Source organism: Manis pentadactyla, chromosome 10 (genome assembly GCF_030020395.1).
Source record: "Manis pentadactyla isolate mManPen7 chromosome 10, mManPen7.hap1, whole genome shotgun sequence".
Classification (NCBI taxonomy): Eukaryota; Metazoa; Chordata; class Mammalia; order Pholidota; family Manidae; genus Manis; species Manis pentadactyla.
In genome coordinates this window covers 4,919,618-4,939,713 of record NC_080028.1, presented here as the reverse complement: position 1 = coordinate 4,939,713, position 20,096 = coordinate 4,919,618, and the positions used below count along the sequence as shown (strand labels likewise).

Here is a 20,096-nt window from a genome sequence, read left to right as displayed (position 1 = left end):
GAGAGAGCAACTTCCCCGGTTCCCTCACTAGGGGCTGTGCAGCCTTGAGCAGGTATCTCAACCTCCCTGGTTCTCAGTGCCCTCAGGAGGAAAAAGGGGTCAATACTGCACGTCCTGTATGGATTGGTGAGGGGATTCCAGGGGTTTGTATGTGTAAGCTGCTGGCCCGGCACCCGCAGGTCCCACACATGTGTCAGCACTGTGATTATCGCCATGGCCTCATTGTGACTTCCTGGCAAGAAGTGTGCGGAGGAGGCGGGGAAGGAGGGGTTGGCTGGGCCAGGAAGAGGCTGGGCCCTGAGGCAGAGGGATCCAGTTGCCAGGGGCCCCAGCGTGTCACTTCCCCTCTCCTGCCTCAGAGGACTGAGCAGGGCCCCCAGGGACCCTGGGGAGAGAAGGACCCTGCAGGAGGGTGGTGCTCCTCGTCCACATGGTTCCCCCTGGGTCTTCTGGGCCAGGCAGGGAGGAACACTGGTGTGGGAGCAGGGCTGAGACAAAGACAGGAGGGGCCACTGTCAGATGTGACAGCCGGCGTCCACACGGTTGGTGGTCAGGGCAGCGGGACCACAGGCCTGCGCAGGATGGTGGCAAGCCCCTGTGACCCAGGGTGTGCAAGCCCCATCCCTGGATGCAGGGGCTCCTGGGCGAGGGGGTGTCCCCCTCCGTCTGAGAGCTGGGAGGAGTTTAGTGCAGTGGATGAGCCCACAGACCTCTGTGCCTCAGTTTCCCCTCCTGCGAATGGGATGATACTGCAGCCCCCATCTTGCAGGGCTGCTGTGAGGACTGAGTGTGCTCAAGTTCACAAAGGCAAAGTGCAGGCATGTGGGGACACCAGCTAGGATTACTGTCACACGCTTGCAGGGTCGGGATGGACAGCGGCTGAGACCTTACAATGCCGAGAGCTCCTGCTCGGCCGGGGGGCAGCTCAGCCCGAGGCTGGGGGTGGGGAGCGGATGTTCAGCGCATTAGTCTTGTTCCCGGATCTCAATGATCATTCCTAGACCGCAGGGCGGCTTTATGGAGTGGGAAAAAATCCATTAAGGTCTTTAGAGCAAAGCTCAAGACATAATCTCCTCATTGTCAAGGTCTTTCGGTGGCAGGGTGGGCGTCGCCTGCCGCATCCAGCCTGGCCCCCGAGAGGCCCGGGGAGCTAGGCCCGCCCCCCCACCGCTGCCAAACCCCCGTGGCTGCGGCCACACTGCACAGAGTTCAAATGACTTCCCAGGATGCTCTTGCCAGAGTTTTCTGCCGCAAACTGATCTGGCCTCTCCTGCTTCATCCATCCTTCACCAGATACCCTTTAACAGTCTGAGCCTAACCTTGTCTTTCTACTGTCAACCCCCAATGGCTCCTCAGTGCCGGATAACATCCAAACCCTACTCGGGGCATCGGCCGCCTGCTGGCTGGTGTCTCCCCAACTGCCAGACTGAGTGCAGGCCGGGGGCCGTCAGCCTCGGGCTGGGATCCCAGCTCCGCCACTTCCCAGCAGGTCCCCCTAACCTCCCCGACGCCCAAGGTCCTCATCTGTAAACAGTATCAAAGTAACAGCGGGCCAGAGGGGATGCGGTGAAGATAATGAGACTGCACAGAGGGAGGTTCAGCAGGGTGCCGAGCACAAGCTAACTGTGAGGCCGTTCCCTGTCTCCTCCTGCCCGCCCCCACCCCCAGCTCGCTCACTGCTCGGCCTGGCGGTGTGCGTGCGGGTGTATCTCCTTCCTGGCCTGGCTGGCTTATAAAGCACTGTTCAGAGTGTCCTCTTCCAGGAAGCCCTCCCTGATTACCTGCAGCAGTCCTGAGCTTCCAATCACAGAATGGAGCACACACCTTGACTTCCCTGCCTCTGTGCAGACAATGAGCCCCTCAAAGGCAGGGCCTACCTCTGGGTCCCCTGCAGCCAGTCGGGCCAGGGCACAGAGTCTGGGCTGGTTGGCCTGAAATGAGTCCTGGAAGCCTCTAATGCCGCTCTGAGCACAAAGTGTCGACGGCCGTTGGGCCTGTCCCTTAGTCAAGGCCCTCCGCGGGGGGCTCCAGGAGGCTCTTCCAGGGCCCTTCTGTGCCCCCAGCCCGCTGCTTGGACTCTGTCGGGCTGGCCCGCCTTCCTGCCCCAGCCCTGAGCTCAAGCATTCGCTCCCAGAGTAGCTGGCAGGTGTGCACTGACCTGGCGGGAGGAGCAGAGCCCGGAAGCCAGGATACCCTGCGCAGCTCCCCTGAGGCCCTCTGGGTGTTGCTGGGCAGAGACTTGGAGGCAAGGGACTCACTCAAGGTCCCGCAGGGACGAGCAGGACAGCTGGGATCAGCCTCGGCTCAGCCCAGCCCTGCGGCTTTCCCAGGGTTCCATCCTCATCTCTGCCCCCTACTCCTCCAGGCTAGCGTGCAGGCCTAGGTAGGGGAGAGGGGCCCGGGAGGCCCTCGGGGAAGATAAAGAACGTTTGCCTTGAATTCATGGGGAGGGGATCTGCCTCCCCTAGTTGCCCTAATTCCCGTGTTTACAAACTGCTGGTTAGGGGCGGGGCGAGACCTTATTCCGAGTGGAGGCCATTAGAGCCACTCAGGGAGGAGAAATACATGATGCCAACGATACCTTAAAGAGCCCTTTGGAGGTGGGAGGGGCCCTGAGGGTTGAAGAAAGCAGGGAGCCCGCTAAGGGGGGCAGGAGCCAGGTGAGAGGTGACCAGCAGGAGAGGGTGGCCTGGACGGGGTGGAGGCCGTGGAGGGAAGATGGCTTGGGGGTGTGTCTTGAAGACAGGACTGCAGGTCTCGTGACCACACTGCTTGGGGTTTGCTGGTGCTCGGTCAGCCCTCCCTCTTAAGATCCCGCACTGGCCCCTCCGCACTGGCCTATGAGGGGCCCAACATCTCCCCATTGCTGAGGCGGGCACTGGGTACTGCAGGGGACAGGACTTGCCCAAGTCCCAGTGCCGTGAGTGGCCATGACCCTGGGTGTCCCTCCCTGTCCTATGCTTTCCGCTCTAAGGGGCTGGTGCACTTGCTGCCTACCCCATGTCAAGGGTCAGTGAAGTGCCCCTGCAAGCCCTCACACCCTGAGCCCTGCACCGTCCTCTCCCCTTTGTGTCCACGCTGCCCCTTGACAAGTCCCCAACGCTGACTTTACCCACTGCATGCCCACGCGTGCGTGCCCACTCCCTGAGCTCTGGACCCACACTCCCAGCTTCTCCTGACATCTCCGTGGATGACCACGGCATCTCAGAGCAAACATGTGGACCTCGCAGCCTCAGCAGCCACCTCACATCACTTCTGGAAGGTTAATTCTCTTCTTTGTGCTTTCCTGTTTTCCAGGAGCGCCCTCCCCACCTGTGCGACATGAATGTGGCTCTGGTGTCGGCCCTCCTGAGCACCGCCCCAGGAAGATCTTCAGAGAGAGGTGGTGGCTTTCCTAAGGTCACACAGACAGCAGGCAGCAAAGCCAGGGCCCTAAACAGCATCCTGCCTGCCAGGCCACTGCCCCTGGAGCGGGCCGGGAGCCACGGCTGATTTCTGTGCCCAGCCTGCCCCCTGACCCCCACCCCTGTCCACCACCAGCAAAGCACGGCCCGATCCTGCTTCCTGATCTGTCAAGGGACGCAGTGGCGTCTATTCCCAGTCACATGCGCACGAGGATTAGTGAGTCACGTAAGGAAGAGGGCTGTGTAAACAGAACATGTTACACGAACGTGCTCGGTGAGGACTCAACAGTTGCGATATCTGGGTTTTCCTTCGGCTCCTACTTCCCTGGGTTCAGGCCCTGGAGAGCGCAGCGGGGTGGGGCTGAGCCAGCTCCCTGCAGCGGCCCCAGAAGGGCCTCCGTGGTTCTGGCACTGTGCGTGCACATGCGTGTGCTCTACCTGGAGCGCCTGGGTTGTCAGGGCTGCTGGGTGAGGCCCTCATTTGTCTGGAGCTGCAGCCTGGACAGATCACAGCCTGCAGAGGGGGCTTGTGGGGGCTCCCTTCTGCCCCTGCCCTGTGGTTGGCCTGGCATGGGGAGCAGGTTTGGAGGGAAAGGGGCCTGGCAGATGATCCCCAGGCCGGACTCCAGTTCCAGCTCAGCTGATGGCTATGTGATGGCAACGGGGAGGATATGAGGCCCAATCTGAGGTGGACGCACACCTGTCCTGTAAACTGTGAAGCACTGCGCTCTGGGAAGAGGGCACCACAGAGGACACAGCGGTTATAATCATGGTGCAGGAGTGCACGGGCTGCCCAGTCCACAGGGTACTGAGCTCTGCCTGTGCAGGCAACTCCTGGTGCAAACCTCCCCTCCCCAGGCAGCTGACCTGCCCCCAGCAAGGGGCCAAGGAGACAGGGACAGGAGCCTTGCCCTGTCTGCCACGGGCTGCATTGAGTTCATCCACATTAAGCCTCAGTTGCTCAGTGCTGGGAAAGCTCCAGCTGGCGGTGCTCAGCTGCTCCACGGAGAGAGGCCCTCCCCCAGGACGAAATGCGGAGAACACCACCGAGTGGGTGCAGCCTGTAACGAGTGTGCCCTGATGGCTCCAAAAGCAGGTGTGTGTGCACGAGTGTGGTGAGCATGTTCATCAGGGAGAGCCAAGTGTGCTCCAGGGACCAGAGGCACGTGCCACGTGGAACCCCTGACCTCCCTACCCACCCTCCACCCCAAACCTGACCTTGCCCAGAACTCTCGTCGGGGGAACAGCCAACACCCATCCACTAGTGCCAACCAGGAACCCTGGAGGCGCCCTCCTCCCCACACCCACCCGCTCCAGTAGTGGATCCTGCCTCCTAGACAGCCCCCAGATCACGCACCCCTCCACCCTGTTTGCCATGCCCAAGGCTGAGCCACCACCCCCTCCAGCGTGGTCTCCTGGTCACCCTGCCAACGGGCTTCTTCCTGAAGCACGTGCCTGAGCGTGTCAGTTCCCTGCCCAAATCCACCAGCATCTTCCCTTAATAAACCCCCCAATCCACAGGCTTATGATGCATCATCCAAACCAGGACTTTGCTCTGGGCTGTAAAAGGGGAAGCTGTTGATGACCCTGGGATAGCAGGCGTGAATGGGACTGTCCTGAGCCACCTGACACGTGGCCTTGCTCATCCTAACCCTCCACGGAGGCAAGGTGGGGACTGGCCACTGCGTAACTATCCAGCCCCACCCTGTTTTCCGAGCCTTTCTCTTCCTGAGCACCTAGGTTCCTTCTCCCCTGAGGGCCTTGACACATTCTGTTCCCTGGTCTGGAATGCTCTGGCTCCCTCTTGCCCCCCTCTCCTAGTCATCCCTTGATCCAGCTCAGGGACGGCTCCTCCCTCCCTAGTGGGCTCAGAGCAGTTACCTGCCTTGCAGCAGCTCATCCCCAGGGAGCTAATGTCCGACTCCGGCTCTGGGACCCATGCACCCGGGCACATGGCCGTGCTGGGCACCGACATTTTCCCAGGCAAGGCCTGGTACACAGGAGGTGCTTAACAAACGTCACTGAACCCATCCAGTGGGGCAGATCTTATTGTTACTCCCACTGGGGGGCAACCCTGAGCGCAGAGACTCCCTCCGGGTCCCAGCTTTTCAAGGCAGAGCTGGGGGCTGAATCTTCATCTGCCCCGTTCCAGGGCCCCAAACAGGGCCCCAAACACCGGCTGCCTTAGGTAAGGTGTTTGCTGCATTTCAAGGTTCATGTCAAGCGGCGAGGGAACCACTTCAGGAGCGGTAGCCTGAGGGGGGAGCCCGCTGCCTTATTTTCCGTCTGAGGACTTACCGGGAAGAAGGGCCGCCTCTGGGCGGGAAGCCCTGGAGCCCGGGGGCAGTGCTGCCCTGTGGGACCAGATGGTAACCCCACGGCTTCCTGGCCCTCCCTGGACACTGCCTGGGTGTGCCCCACCCCATGTCAGAACGGAGACCCCGGCTCCAGCGGCCGAGCAGCCTCCTCACCACCCGTGTGCCTCAGGCCGTTTCCCCGGGGCCAGGGGTGGGCGCTCCTAAGGGAGGTGAGGCCGCCATTCAAGGCCCCACGGGCTCCCCCTGGGGTGAGGGGCCCTCCCACGCCACTTCGCCTGCTCCTTCTCTTCATAGCTCTTGCCTGTGTCCTAATGTGTCTCATTTAGGTTTTAAGTTATGATTATTTAATTATGATTTTTTCTGTTCCCCTTACTAGAACATGAGGTCCTGGAGGGCAGACCTGGTCCCCTTTACTGCCTGCGGTCACCAGAATAGTGGCCCCAGTGGTGTCCACGCCCATTTCCCTGGGCCCTGTGGACATGTCACCTCACGTGGCAAAGGAGACTTTGTGGATGTCCTTACAGTCACCTTTGAAAGAGGGGGACTACCCTGTGTTATCCCAGTGGGCCCAGTTTAATCAGGTGAGTCTTTAAAAGCAGAGACCCTTTAGCCAAGGGTGAGAGGTGGGTGGGGATAGGGAGGGGGGGTCAGAAGCGTGAGAGGGCCTGGCCCTCCGCTGCCGCTGCCGACTCTGAGGTCGGAAGGGCCACGAGCCAAGGGAAGCAGGCAGGAGGGTCAGGAGCACACGGGCCCCACGTGGGCCCCCCTGCCACTCTGACTTCATGTGACAACTCCTGGGGACTTGCATCTGTGGCTGGAGGCCCCCCAGGGGCAGGGCTGTGGCTCACTCACCTGTGTATCTGCCCAGCAAAGCCCCTGGGGTCAGCACGTCCTCACTGAGGACCTACTGTGCGTGAGACCCCGGGGCTGCAGAAGCGATGAGCAGGCACTGTGTTGGGGAACTGGTGGCTGTCGGGGGAGACAGATGTGTAAGCACCAGTGAGTATAAAGATTAGCTATAGCAGGGGAGGGCGCAGGCGGCTGCCAGGGGACAGGGGACCAGGAGGAAGCTTCCCGTGGAAACCCGGGCGGGAGGTGAGTGCTGAAAGACAAACAGGAGCTGAAGAAGGTGAGGCAGGGAGGGTGTTCTGGGTGGGGGAGCAGCGTAGCCAGAGGCCTGCGTGAGTGCTGAGCAGAGGGTTGGGGCCCACACGGGACTGCACCTGGGGAGGGGCCCAGGGGCCCAGGGGCCGATGGGGCGGCATGGCGTGAGGGAGCAGACCGGCCAGGACCCTTGCAGGCGTCTGGATCTCAGTGTGCAGACAGGGGCCAGGGGGTAGTTTCAGCAGGAAGACAGTCTGGGCGGATTGGGGTCAGGAATCTCTGCCCGGCAGGTGTGAGCCCTGGGACCCAGCATCCAGCAGGTTCTTTTTGTCAGAGACCCTGACCAGCCTTTCCAAGGACAGATGACTAGGAAAGACTCAGAATGTTCAGCGCGCAGCTGGGAAAGGCGGCCTGGCTCCGCGTCTGCCGCCTCCGCCCGCCCTGTCCCAGCCTCGGGGAGGGCCCGGCTGGCTGTGCCTCGGAGAAACCGGCGGCTCCCCACCAGTCGTTTGAAACTGCTCTCTCTCAAAAACAGAACAGTAAATGAGGGGATTGAAACAGTCGGTCCCTCCCTTTCCCTGGATTGGCTGCCAGGAGGGTAATGATTTCATTAATACCATCAGCTTTCCTTAAACCTGATTGTAATTACTCTTCAGCCCACATTCCCCTCTGCGAAGTGATGCTGAGTGCAATGTACTTAATCAAATCGACTGATTACATCTGACTGCTGATGGCCTGAACTTGGGGCCCGTGGCCAGTGGGAGAGGCCAGAGGGGGCGGCCTGGTGCGCCCTCTCCCTGGGGCGGACATCCGTACAGATGGAGGTATAATGAACACTGATGCAGGCCCCCGGCAGCTGCCGCCCATTCATGGGCTCCGTGCTCATTTTTCACCTGTTGGGCCCTTGCAACAGTTCCTGGTGGCAGCAATATTGTTTGCATTTTCAGAGGAACAAGAGCCATGGCTCAGAGACATAAAGTGACTTCCTGAAGGTCACACAGCATGTCGAAGTCGGTTTTAAACCAGTCTGGTGACCCTTGGCCAACCCTCTGTCCTCTACATCCTGATTGTTCCCCTGGGAAGCAGGGTGGGTAACGGTAGGTGCTGGAAGGAAGAAAAGGGCCGAGAGAGGGGGGCAGGAGGAAGCAGTAGGGAGGCTTCCTGGTCTGGCTACACCAGAGTCCGGAGTGCTGTCCGATGCCTGCCCCACACCTGTCACTGAGTGGGCTCCCACAACTCTGCACTCTGAGTTTTAAATTGCAGATCTGGTCGTGTTGCTCACACTCCAGGGACCAGCTCCCTGCAAGGCACCTGGTCTCCAGCCCACCTCTGGCCCCTTCCTCTCCTCCCCCTGTGTGCTGGGTCAGCAGCTCCAGCTGTTTGCCATTTACCCAAAGGCATGTGCCCCCTCCCCAGCCTCCAGGCCCACTTGGCCCCGCCCCACGTGGCTCCAGGTGGGGTGCCCTTCCCTCTGTGGGCCTCACAAAGGGTCTTTATGAAGCCTCAGTGAGACTTTTTCCATCAGATGAAGGCTGACAGGTGGGTCTGGCCGTGTGCCCTATGTCATTTGCCTGCCACTCGAGGCCTCAGTGTGCTAACATGCAAGGTGAGCGTCTACCCTTCAGGGACACACAGGCACCCGGGAGAGGGTATGGGCGCTTGCCCGGGGCACCGGGCAGGGGCTTCCTGCCTTGCTGTCGTATCTGTCTGTGTAATTTTCCATAAGTCCTGGTTGTCTCACTGCAAGAACAGGGTTTTTTCTACTCATACACAAGCATTTTCTGAGCCCCAGGCCTGCAGGAGCTCAGAGGCGGAGCAGGCTTGCCCAGGTCACCTGCCTTCGAGGACCCCCTTTCCACACAGGAGACACACCCAGGCCTGCGCAGCCAGGCCTTGGGAACAGGTGCTGACTCACACCACATGCCCCACTGACAAAGGGACAGCGGGAGGCTCCCCAGACCTGCTCTGGGGCCCAGGGAGCAGAGGGCAAGCCAGCAAGAAACCAGTGTGGGGCACCCAGCCCTTTGACAGGCCATCGCAGGGTCCCCGCCGCCCAGAGGAGAAATAGATAGGTCACGTCACTCCTCTAGCTCTCCCGAGCTGCCGGGAGGGATGAACCACACATGCCTGACGGATGACTGGGTCCCACAGGTAAGCCAGGAGAAAAGCAAGTATTTACTTTAGGGGAAAGAAACAAAAACATTCAATCCAGTTGCCAAGAAAAATAGCCAAGGCACCCCGTTAGTCACCCTGAGCTCCACAACTCTTTCCTCCCCCTACTTTGGGGCTGTGAAGAGCAGAAGATGTGCACATGGAGGGGGTGCTGGCAAGGGAGGAAATGGGTGCCAGTTGGTCCCAGAGGGTTGGACAGCATCAGACTACAGAGCCTGGACCAAGGAAACCTCAGCATGAGGTGAGGGGTCTCCTAGCGGGGCCAGGAGGAGCCCAGGCTGGGTGTGGACAAGTACAAAGGTTGGCACTGGCCAGGGTGCAGTAGCCGGGTCCCCATACGGGACGGGGGCCCGCTGGGCCGTGCTCTCTCCTGTTGGCCGGAGCTGCTGGTGACCGTGAGCTCTGACTCCCCTACCTGGGGGCAGTGTGCCTGGCTGGGTCCTGCCTGGGTGCTGGGTGATGAGAGAATTGTCGGGATGCTCAGAACACAGAAGGCTGAGGAGTCACAGACTCACTGGAGGCCACATTTTCCCAGAGGCAGGCAAGGGACCCCCGGGCACAGGACAAAATGACTTAGAGACAGGCACCCGCGAAGGGGCTACGGGACACGCTGCTGGATCTGGAGATTCAGTCGCATCTGCAAGCAGCTCCCGGGCGCGAGGGGCGGCGGGGAAGAGAAATGGGAGTTTAATACCGACGGAAGAAATGTTTCCCCTGAGCTGCAGCAGGATCTGGTTTACAGATCAGAAGTGCCCGATAGTGTGGAGCAGGACTAATGAGGGGAAACACCCACAATGGGGGGAGTTCAGAAGGACGACAACATGAGACGCCCCAGAAGCTCACACTGGGAAAATCAGTCCCAGATGAGGGCACTGGAGCCAGACCTGCACCACATTCTCCATGCCCACCCTGCCACCAGCCTCGGAAGTGGGAAGACAACGGGGCAAGATCTACAAAGCTCTGCAGGGGTCTGGGACAGAGATCTACACCGAGCTGGACCGGCCACAAGGATGAAGGCCAAGCAGAGGCTTCTCCAGGCAGAAGGAGGGTCGCAGGCGGACCCCCACGCCCTGCAGGCACCCCCCAGTCCAGGCTGCACAGGCACGCACATCCAGACGAGCGGCTCTTAACCAAACCAGCCACGGGGACAGCAGCGTGGGTCAGGGCCAGGCTGCCCAGGCAGGGCGGAGCTGCAGGGAGGCCCAGGACAAGCCAAAAAGCAGCATGGACCTTGGCGCTCAGACGGGCTCTCCTCCAAGGGGCACCTTCTAAGAGCCAGGATCGCACTTCCCTGTCTGCTGGGCTGATCACGCTTCCCAGCTCCGCAAGGAATATTATTTACATAATTCGAACACCTTAAGCCTCATGCATTGATTTCCAACTCGTACACTTGGCCCACTGACAAAGCACAGATGAATGATTCTTGGTGGTTCCGCCTGGAGGGCAGACGCCCTCAGCCTGGCCAGTGGAGCAGCCCAGGGGGGAGGGAAGGATCCTGGGCTGCACCCCTCAATGCTGGCTGGAGTCTACAAATCAAGAAACTAAGATGGACCTCTGCCCGTTCCACCAGGCGGCTCTGTGCCCGGCGCCAGCGGAAGGCCGTAAGAGCAGGGGTCATAGCTGTAGTCAAGAGTGAAATGACTCCTCCTCCCAGAAGATGGTCAGACAGCAAACCCACAACACAGGAGAGAAACACCAGGGTGGTCAAGGACTTCCAAGGGCCACGGGCATAGAGTGTGTGGGAGGGGGCACCCACGGTGACAAGCAGGGAGGCCCTGCGGAGTGTGACTTCAAAGCTAGGAATGAGGGGCAAGAAGGAGCCAGGGGAACAGAATTCCTTCCCAGGGAACCGCCAGAGGGAGGCCAGGCTTCAGGAACTGAGGGGCTGGGAGAGAGGGGTGTGCAAGGTGAGTTCAAGAGACCCCAGGGCTGTCGTGGGCGCTCCAGAGGCCACCTTGTAGTCTGGACTTGACCCTAGGTGCTGTCAGCGAGTGTTGGGGGTTTTAAGCAATGGGGAGGCCTGGCGGGACGAGCTCCCTCTGGCTCGATGGGGAGGGTGAGGCAGGCGCACCGAGGCTGAACCGGAGGATGAGGGGGCACCAGCCCTGGGGTGGGGGTGGGGTAACACATCAGTGGACAGGAAAAGGGGGAAAAGCAATTGCAAAACTCGGAGGCTGGGCCACAGGGGCAGTGGGTGGGCAGGTGAGGAGAGCAGGAGAGGGTTCCCTCCGGCCTGGGAGCTGGAACTCTTCCCCAGGCTGTGGGCCATTTGACGGCGTTATTTGTGTGAGTCAGAAAAACAGCATAACTACAGCTCAGGCTGTGACGCTTACGCTGTGCCATGCCCTGTGCTGAGCGTTGCAAGTGGATTATTTCATTTACTCATATGACAAACTGCATAGTTCTGCCCATTTTACAGATGAGAAAACTGAGGCCCAGGAAGTGCCATTATCTCACCCAGAGTTGGAAGGCTGGTAAATGGCAGAGCAGCCAGTTTCCAGCTCTCCATCCCCTGCCATCCTGCAGGAGGAGAGGGCCAGCCCTGTGGTTCCCTGAACTGTGGCTGGCTGTCCAGCGGGTTGCACTGACGGCAGAACGCAGAGGCACAGTCCAGCTCCTACAAGGAGGCTACCTGGTCCTGCACTAGCCACAGCCAGAGACTCCCCTGGAGTTTGAAATGCAATTAAATGACAAATGCATTAAAAAATCATCAGAACTGGGAGGGCTTCTGACTGCAGAAACCGAGCATTGAGATGCAAGATAGAATGAGTCTGTAGGCTCCTTGGGGGCTGCCTGAGGCCTTTGAGGAAATACTCGATTCCGAAGCGCTCACAGAGCAAAGCAAAGGCCAGCACGTCAGGTAGTAATGGGTGCTAAACACTGTTTCTTTGGACAGCCCACAGGTGCGGACCAAGGGCAGCCTGGCTCCTGCAGCTTCCCAAGACCGTGGAGGCTTCTCTGCCTCCAAGAGCAGGACACTGACGATTTGCCAGCTCTGCACATGAACACCAGACAAGCCAGGCCTCGTGGAGAAAATGGCCCGGGATGGGGTCCAAGGCCTGCATTTGTGCCCCCTCTGCCTCTGCTCCGTGACCTTCATCAAGTCACTCTGTCTCCCTGGGCCTCAGTCTCCTTGACTATAAAAGGGGACAGCACGGGAGATGCGCCTCACAGTAATACCAAGCCTGGTGTGTAGGGGAATCCTGGTAATGGCATGTGAGCTGATACGATCTTACCCCTAGGTCTTGGCACACGCACTGCCCTCTCCCTGGGATGCTGTTCCCCATCCTTCCCTAGCTAATGCCTACAGGTCTCAGCTTAGATGTTACTTCTTCCCTGAGGGTGTTCCTTGACCTCCCATCTGCACTGTCTGACTGTTGTGCTTCCCTGTTCTCCACGGATACGCAGCTCCTCTGGCCGGGCCCTATGGCCGTGGGGGCCCTGGGAGGGGTGAGGCCCCGCCCCCGCCTGGAGAAGACTGCAGTCTGACCACAGAGACAGATGCATTGACCTTGAAGCTGGACAGAGTGTGAGGTCGTGCGAGGAGGGTCAGTTCCTGCTCCTGAGCCTTGCCTTGAGGACAGGGCAGACTTGAAGAGAAAGCCAAGGGGAGAGGTACTGCAGGTAGAGGGAACAGCCTGGCAAACGCAGAGAGCTGACTGCACAGAGAAGGCAGGGAGCAAGACACGGTATTGCGTGGCTGCAGCTAACGGAGGCTGAGAATGCCGTGATAAGCCTGTGGGTGACGAGGGGCAGTGGCGGACTGTGGGCATGACTGTAGCCTGCAGTTTGAGGGCGGCACGTGGGGACAGGTGGGGTCTCTGGGGCCTGTCCCGTTAGGTCCAGCTTGCTCCCAGGGCTCAGGTGTGTGCTCTCACAGATACCTCGTCAGGTGCCCCGGAGGGCCTCAGCCTGGGGTCGGCTCTCAGCCCCGCATGCTTGCCGTGCTGCCAGGTGGGCTTCAGGCCGTGGAAGCCAGGCCAGCTTGGCTCTTAGCCCCTCCCCTGGCATCAGTGGGCTCTGGCGCCTCATGCAAGCTACGTCCCTGTAAACCTGTTTCCTCAGCTGCAGAAGGGTCTAATGACAGCATTAGCTGACTGAGGGGACAGCAAGTGCAAACGAGCCCCTGGGGCAGAGGGCCCCCAGAGGGACGGGCGGGTGGTCCAGAGGGGACAGTGGCATGTGCAGAGGCTCAGTGCCAGGGTTTTGTGTTGCTAGAGCACAGCAGCCATGGCAGGGGCAGGGCTGCAGAGACAGGACAGGGTCAGAAACGGGGCTGGGCTTTGTCTGAGGTGGAGGCATGCAAAGCTGATAAGCTGAGAAGGCATCACGAGAGATGCCTTCCAGAAAGAAGACACCTGCTGACGTACGGAATGGACCGGAGGGGCTATGAGTCCTGAACCTGGCCATGGAGACCAAAGGCACCAAGGGGACGTTCATTGGCGCTGCCACCCAATACGATGGCTTCTTACCGCAGGGTTATCAGGCACTTGTGAAGGGGAGGCTCTGTACAGCTATAAACTCGAATTCAAGGGCTTTACCATGTTAGAGCTGCGGCAACTCTGGAGCACAGAGAGGTTAAGTAACTCACGCAAGGTCAAACAGCCTAGGTGGTCCACGTTCACAGCCCACCCTCCTAGCCACTGGACCATTCCTCCGGAGAGCCCACGGAGCAGTCAGACACCAGCACCAATGCCGACCTGCACCACACATGTCATCACTGTCATGGCTTCTAGCAACTCTGCATGCATTCCCACAGCACTCTACAGTTGGCAGAGCATCTTCACCTACATCATCTAATAAGACCCATACAAGAGCCCTGCACAGCGGTGTTAGTCCTGGTTTTCAGGGGAGGCCAAGGCACCTGCCCCAACTCATGTGGTGGCCCCGCTTCCAGCCAGGTCAGCCAAGCCCACCCAGCCAGAGTGTGGCGCCTGTTAACTCACAGCCCCTTTCCCCAGGCCTCCGCTGTGTACCAGGCCCTCCTGTACCTTCTCCTTTCTTTCTTCCATCCCCTTAACTCCATGGTATGGGTATTCTGGGTCTCTTTGCAGACGAGGCCACTGGAAACTCAGAGAGCTTGAGTCACTTGCCCGAGGTCACACAGCTACTCATTGCTCGAGTGGGAATAGAAGCTCGGTTCAGTTAGGCTGTAAAGTTGAGCTCTCTGTCCTGCATCCTGCTGAGCAGGGGCCCAGGAACTGATTGATAATTGAGCTGGCATCCTTGCAGCTGACCCCTCCACCCCATTAGCTCTGCCCACCCTGTTCTTTGATTCTGGATGGCAGGTCCTGGACAAGCAGGAGTCTTAAAAGGGCAGAGAGTCTCTAGTGAGCAGCTGATGACATCCACGCTCTTCCCAAGAGCAGAACAGCATTAATGAGGATGCACAATGAGCCTCAATCTCCGTCTGGTCTTTTATCATTTATGATCCACTTTCTCTGCAGACCTCGCAGAAGCTCACTGGCAGGCGCGTGTAGGAGCCTGCAAGGAGCGGCACATCCCTTCCCAGGCCTGATCTTGGAGAGATCACACAGCCTGGGAGTTGCATTTAAAGGACAGCTTGGCTCTGGGTCACAAACCTCAAAGTTCTTGCTGCAAGATTAGGGCTGTGGCACTCTGGCAGACAGGCAGGACAGGGATTTCTAACCTCTAGGCTCCTCACCGGGAAGAGGAGAGAGTTCAGCTCGGTAGTGAGTTGGCCTGGAGTAGACGGGTAAGGATGTTAACCCAGCGAGGAGCGGGGAGGGCCTTTGCTGCCTGACCTGCTGAGGCCTCCGGGGTCCAGATGTGCAGTTTCCAGGCATTAAGTGCCCCCCGCTGCCAAGTCGATGGGATTAGTGTGAATGACGACAAGGACCCCGCCTCTGCAGGGCAGAAGCAGGAGACAAGAGCCAATTAACACCATTCGGTGGCTTGTGTTGTACATTTCTGAGAGAAAGAGAGAAGATACCCCGCTTGTTGCTTTTACAATTAAGAAGGGAAAACATTTAATACTTACTTAATACATTTAAATTGCCCAAGAAGACACTTCAGCTTTATTTCAGGGCCACTCAAGGCTGAGAGAGGGAGGGAGATGGAGAGTCTAGAGAGAAAGAGACAGGCCGATGTGGGCAGAGATGGGCGCTGACCACACACGGGAGGGGGCCGCGTGGGGGAGGAAAACTGTCCCCTAACCTTCAAGGTTCTCCCGGCTGGTCTAAGATTAAATTGACACGAGACAGGTTAACAGGAGGAAATCAAAGTTAATTTCGTGCTTGCAGGAACCCTACCTACAGGAGATGTCTTTGCCATCCTGAGTTCAGGATCGGGCAGGGGCCAGGGGCCTCCCACAGGGAGGGCAGGGCGAGCAGGAGTTCGGTAAGGTGTTTGCAGGGCCACGCGGGCAGGCCAGTGACCAGCCTCTCCCAGCTCGCCCCTGTCCTCTCCCCTCTCCCAAACTCCGGAATCCTGCCTTCTCCACCCCCCATGTCCAGGCTGGCACCTCTCTCTGCATTTTCATACCCACCTTCTCTGGATTCCCATAACCCTCCTGGACTGTCCACCCATTATACAGATGACAGAGACTTGTGAAGGCTAAGGAAATGCGGGCAAGGGCACAGCTACAACCCTGGAGCCCCTTTTAAGTCCAGGCCTTTCTGTCTGCTGGTGCTCCCTGCCTGGAAGGGGAGTGTACGGGGGGTAAGGGAGAGACCCCGTGAACAAATGCCTCTGGTATAGGACTTGTTTCCTTAAACATCCTCTCTGCCCAGCGTCTTGAAATCTTAGGAGACAAGGAAATGTTTAACTTGGAAAAATAACCCTCTCTCCTTGGGTGCTTTGAACTGCCGGCATTTAAATGCCTTCGTAGCTTAAGGGTCTTTGGGCTGTGTATTCTTCATTTCCCGAGTTAATATGCACTGGAGTACTTGGGAGTGACCCTTAAGCTTCCCGCCCCCTCTTCACGGCTGCGGGCTTGGTGATGCTCCAGAGCCTCGGTGTCCCCAGGCTCTGGCGCCCTGAGCGGGCAAAGAGCAGGACGATTATAACTCAGTAATGAGATCAGAGGTTCCCAGCTTCTGCCTAATTTGGAGCTGGTGCCAGCGGAGCCCAGAGGCGTCCTGGGGAGGAGCCCAGAGGCAGGCTTGCTGTGAGCGGGCCCAGGGCTGCCCCTCTGCCGGGCGGCCCGGACAGCAGGTGGCTCTCAGCACGTGGCTCCTGCCTGCCTCCTTCCGGATGCCCTCACCCACTCTCCTCTGACCACTGAAGGCCGTGAGGGGCCCCTCCCCTGTCCTCTCAGTGACACAGCTGCACCCCAGTCACTGTCCCAGTCCTCTCCCTGGACCCACTAAGCTGGGAGAAATGCCATTAACTGGCCTGACTCCCCCTTTGACTCTGAGCTTGACCTTATCTTAGTGGTTTGTATCCTCATGGCCATGTGGTCCAGGGAGAATCAGACACAGATCTGTCCTCAGGGAGCACCCAGCCTGTGACTAGATCAGAGGAAGCATGGGAGGTGCACGTGGGTGTGGAAGACGGGGCCCCTCATCCCCAGCTCTGCCCCTCCCTCTGCCCTGTGACTTTGCAGTGGCCCCCTGGAGAGTAGATGGGGTCTACACCCTATTGACTTGGGACTTGGCAGATGGATATGGTCAAGGAGCCCTTTAATGAGCTGGAGGATTTGACTTGGACTCTTGCTCCTCTACCACAACCAAGACAAGACCAGGCCCCAGAATGAGAGTGGGGAGCAGACTATGGCCCAGAGCCACGGGCAGCTACTACACCCCACTCAGGCCCACCAGACCCAAACAAGATCGGCCAAACCCCAGGCCCAGGAACAAGCAAAATACATTTGGTGGCTATAATCCACTGAGACTCGGGGATTGTTTGTTACAGAGCATTGTTGCAGCAAGCGCTGACCACTACAGCAGAGACGTGCATGGGCCGGAGTAGGGAGAGCAAGACAGGTGCACCCTTTCCTGAGGAGCAGAGCGAATCTGGATGACACGGTGGAATGCTAACCCCAGCAGGGCACTCCCAGGGCAGAGTTACCCTCAGCAACTGCAGCTGGGGGAGTAGGACAGCAGGACACGGGCACCAGCCAGGGAGGCCAGGGCCTTGGGGCATCTGGAGCAGAGCTCTGGTGCTAAAGGCAGGAGGTTTGTGGGTGCGGCGGGCAGGCACCATGGGCTTCCAGGAGAGCCTCATTGCAGATACATGGTGCTCTTCTGGGTTAGAGCCGCATCACTTTGCTGAGTGTCTTTGCACAGAATTTTATTCTTTGCAACAAAGCTAAATGGTTCGATGTAAGACAATGTTTACTAAGTGCCCAGCCCCAGCCTGGCATCTGATCCCTGCCAAGTGGGGTCGCTGTTGCTGATACAAGAATATGGTGTGGTTTTCAATTTTCAGGCCTTTGCCACAATGTTCCCTGTGACCAGGCCAGTGGGTCTTGAGCCAGCCACCACCCCCAGCATTCCCAGAGGCTGTTCCAGGTCCCAGGTGGCACCTGGGGACAAGCCTGCTTCCAAGGCACTGGAGGGAGAGGGACACATGCTTACATCATCAGCCAGAGCAGAGAAGTTAAGATGACATTGTCAAGAGGCAGGCCAGCGCCTTAAGGGCTGGTGGTTACCATTACTTAGGCCTGTGCGTCCCCACAGCCCCACCCACCCTGCTGGGAGGAGGCGACCCGAGCGCCCTGCATCCCAGCCCATCAGCCCGCTGTGCTGGCCGGGACTGTGTGGGTCAGGAGCGGTGCTGGGTAGTGGGCGAGAGGCTGCTCCTCGGGGGCGTTGTCACCAGGGTCCTGGTCAGATGGGGTTGGTGTTAATGTCAGAGCCAGACAGCTGTACGCTGTGTGTGTGTGTGCGTGTGTGCGTGCGTGTAAATGCAGCAAGCACGTGTTGCATGCCTGCTGTGTGCCAGGTTCTCCGTGGGAAGCACTGCCCTCCAGGCTCAGGCTATAATAATGCCAAGGAAGAAACGCTCATGAGGTAGAAGGCTTTCCCCTGCCCCGTGCTCTGTCCTGCTTCCCACCCGGGATCTCGGCTGACCCCCCACCAGCCTGGTAAGGAGGGCAGCAGCACCCCAGTTTACTGGTGAGAACGCAGAGGTTCGGAGGGGAAGTGTTTTGCCAAGACTCACACAGCTGGGAGAGCCGGGCTGGGCAAGTTGGAGGACGGGCAACCCTGAGTGGGGTCCTGGGGGATGGGTGAGCCCGTGAGGGACCGTGCAGGCAGAGTGGACAGCAGGGAGGTGGGTGTGGCCGCCTGACATCGGGAGACCATGGGTGTTTGCAGGAAGGACGTGCTCGGTCCAAGACCCGGCAGCGGCCACCAGTGTTTCTCCCTGACGGCCCCAGAGTCTCCCCTGGGCCTGCCACATACAGCATACGTATTCCCGCCACCGCACACCTGGGCCCAGCACCCTGGTGGACCCTGCATCCAGCTGAGCCAGCGTGCCTGCAAAACTTGGTCATGGCAGAGGCCAGCTCACGGGCCACCAAGAATCAACGTGATTAACCCCACTCCCTAAAGGACTCCCCACTGTGCGCCCGCGGAAGGCCCAGCCCTTGCGGGGGTCTGGCCTATCCCGACACCCCCAGCACCTGCCCTTCTCTGATGAAGGAGGCCAGCAGGACCCCCACCCTGCCTTCCCATACTGGCCATGGGAGGAGATCGCACCAGCACCAATCAGCCAGCCTTAGGTGAATACCCGGAGATTAGTCACAGAAATTCATTTCAGCAGAAAGTTAGATTTGGCAGCCCTCTGACCCCAGGGACCAAGCCCTCTGACTCCCAGAAACCTGACTCCTCGCTTTCACTCCGTTCCACTGGGCGCAGCTCACCACCCAGAGCAGCCCCCACCAAATGGGTTTCTGTCAGCCTTGAAGTATGCTTCCGACTCAGAATGCAGGAACTCGAGACCTGCCCGGGGACTGTGTGTCCCTGGGATTCCTCCCTGTCTTCCTAGCTATCTTCCCCCCCAGCGCTCCGGAGAGGGCCGGCCCCACCTCCCCTGGGGGCCAGAACCTGCCTTGCTCCCCGGCTCCACCCACCATTTCTCCCTGAAAGGCACCAGGCATCCCTGGAACCAGCTCTGGGCCTGCCTGCGACACTTTCCAACCTCGTTCCTGCAATCCCATTAACCTGCAGCGGCTTCTGGTTAAGCCGACAGGACTCTGACATCTTGGCAGTGGCTGAAAAGGGCAGGCTGTTCCCCACCAGACTGGGGGGGCATGAGGAGGGGAGGGGAGCACAGCTGGCCCCCTCCCGAAGAAAGCTGATGCCTCCAGAGCTCCCTGGAGTAGAAGGGGGGCACAGGAGCTGCCCCCAGAGCCCCTTCACCACACCCCCAGGCCTGCAGGCCCACCGCCCCCAGGGGGACAGACACGTGGAGCAACAGCTGCTGCCTTACCTGTGCCGAGGCCTCTCACAGTCCAGCACGGGGAGGGTGACTCCAGGTGACCCAGGTGCCCGCCACCAGCCCCTTCCTCAGGAGCAGCCCAGCCACGCTCTGCAGAGCACGTCCCAGGTTGGGGCATATGTGTGCATGTGTGTGTGTGTGGGCGAGAGTGCCTCCGGAGCAAAGGGTCAAATATTCCTGGCTGCCACCTGTCACCAGCCCATCCCAAGGGCCAGCTGACCGAGGCGGGGGCACTCCAGCCAGGCCCACTGTCATCTGCTGGGAGTGCCAGGCGGCAGCTTCTGCTCACCGGGCTCTGCCAGCTGCTCCAGGGCTGAGGCCAGCAGTTTATTTTTAGAGCCCGGCCCTTCCCCAGACACCAGGATCCCAGCTGAGATTTCCAGCGGCTCAAACTAGCCGTTCCTGAGCTGAGTTGTCCCTTACTGGGAATTTTCTGGAAGACAGAAAGAGGCCCTTGCAGGGTGTGTCTCAGTGTTTTCATCTGAGAAATGAAGGGATGGACGGGGGGTCTCCAGGACCCTCTGGTGAGGACAGCCCCAGGCTCACAGCCAGGATGGGATTCAGCTTGGGCAGGGTGGCTGCCTTCCCAGGGCTGCCCCCGTTTCCTTGTCTGCAGGATGAACGAGGGCAGCAGGCACACCGTCCAGAGAGGGGCTGGAGGGAGGAACAGCCATCCCTGTGCACTCTGCTT

The 20,096-nt window shown here is 59.4% G+C and overlaps 1 protein-coding gene across 1 annotated transcript in view; it reads right to left on the bottom strand.

Moving 5' to 3' along the window:
• SHISAL1 (shisa like 1) overlaps positions 1 to 19,555 on the bottom strand; it is a 128,117-nt gene extending 108,562 nt beyond the window's left edge. The window contains exon 1 of the mRNA XM_036931313.2: positions 19,397 to 19,555. Within this exon, the coding sequence (XP_036787208.2) occupies positions 19,397 to 19,523 (127 nt within the window). The 5' untranslated portion in view covers positions 19,524 to 19,555. The remainder of the gene's footprint in view (positions 1 to 19,396) is intronic.
• Between the last annotated feature and the right edge of the window lie 541 nt (positions 19,556 to 20,096).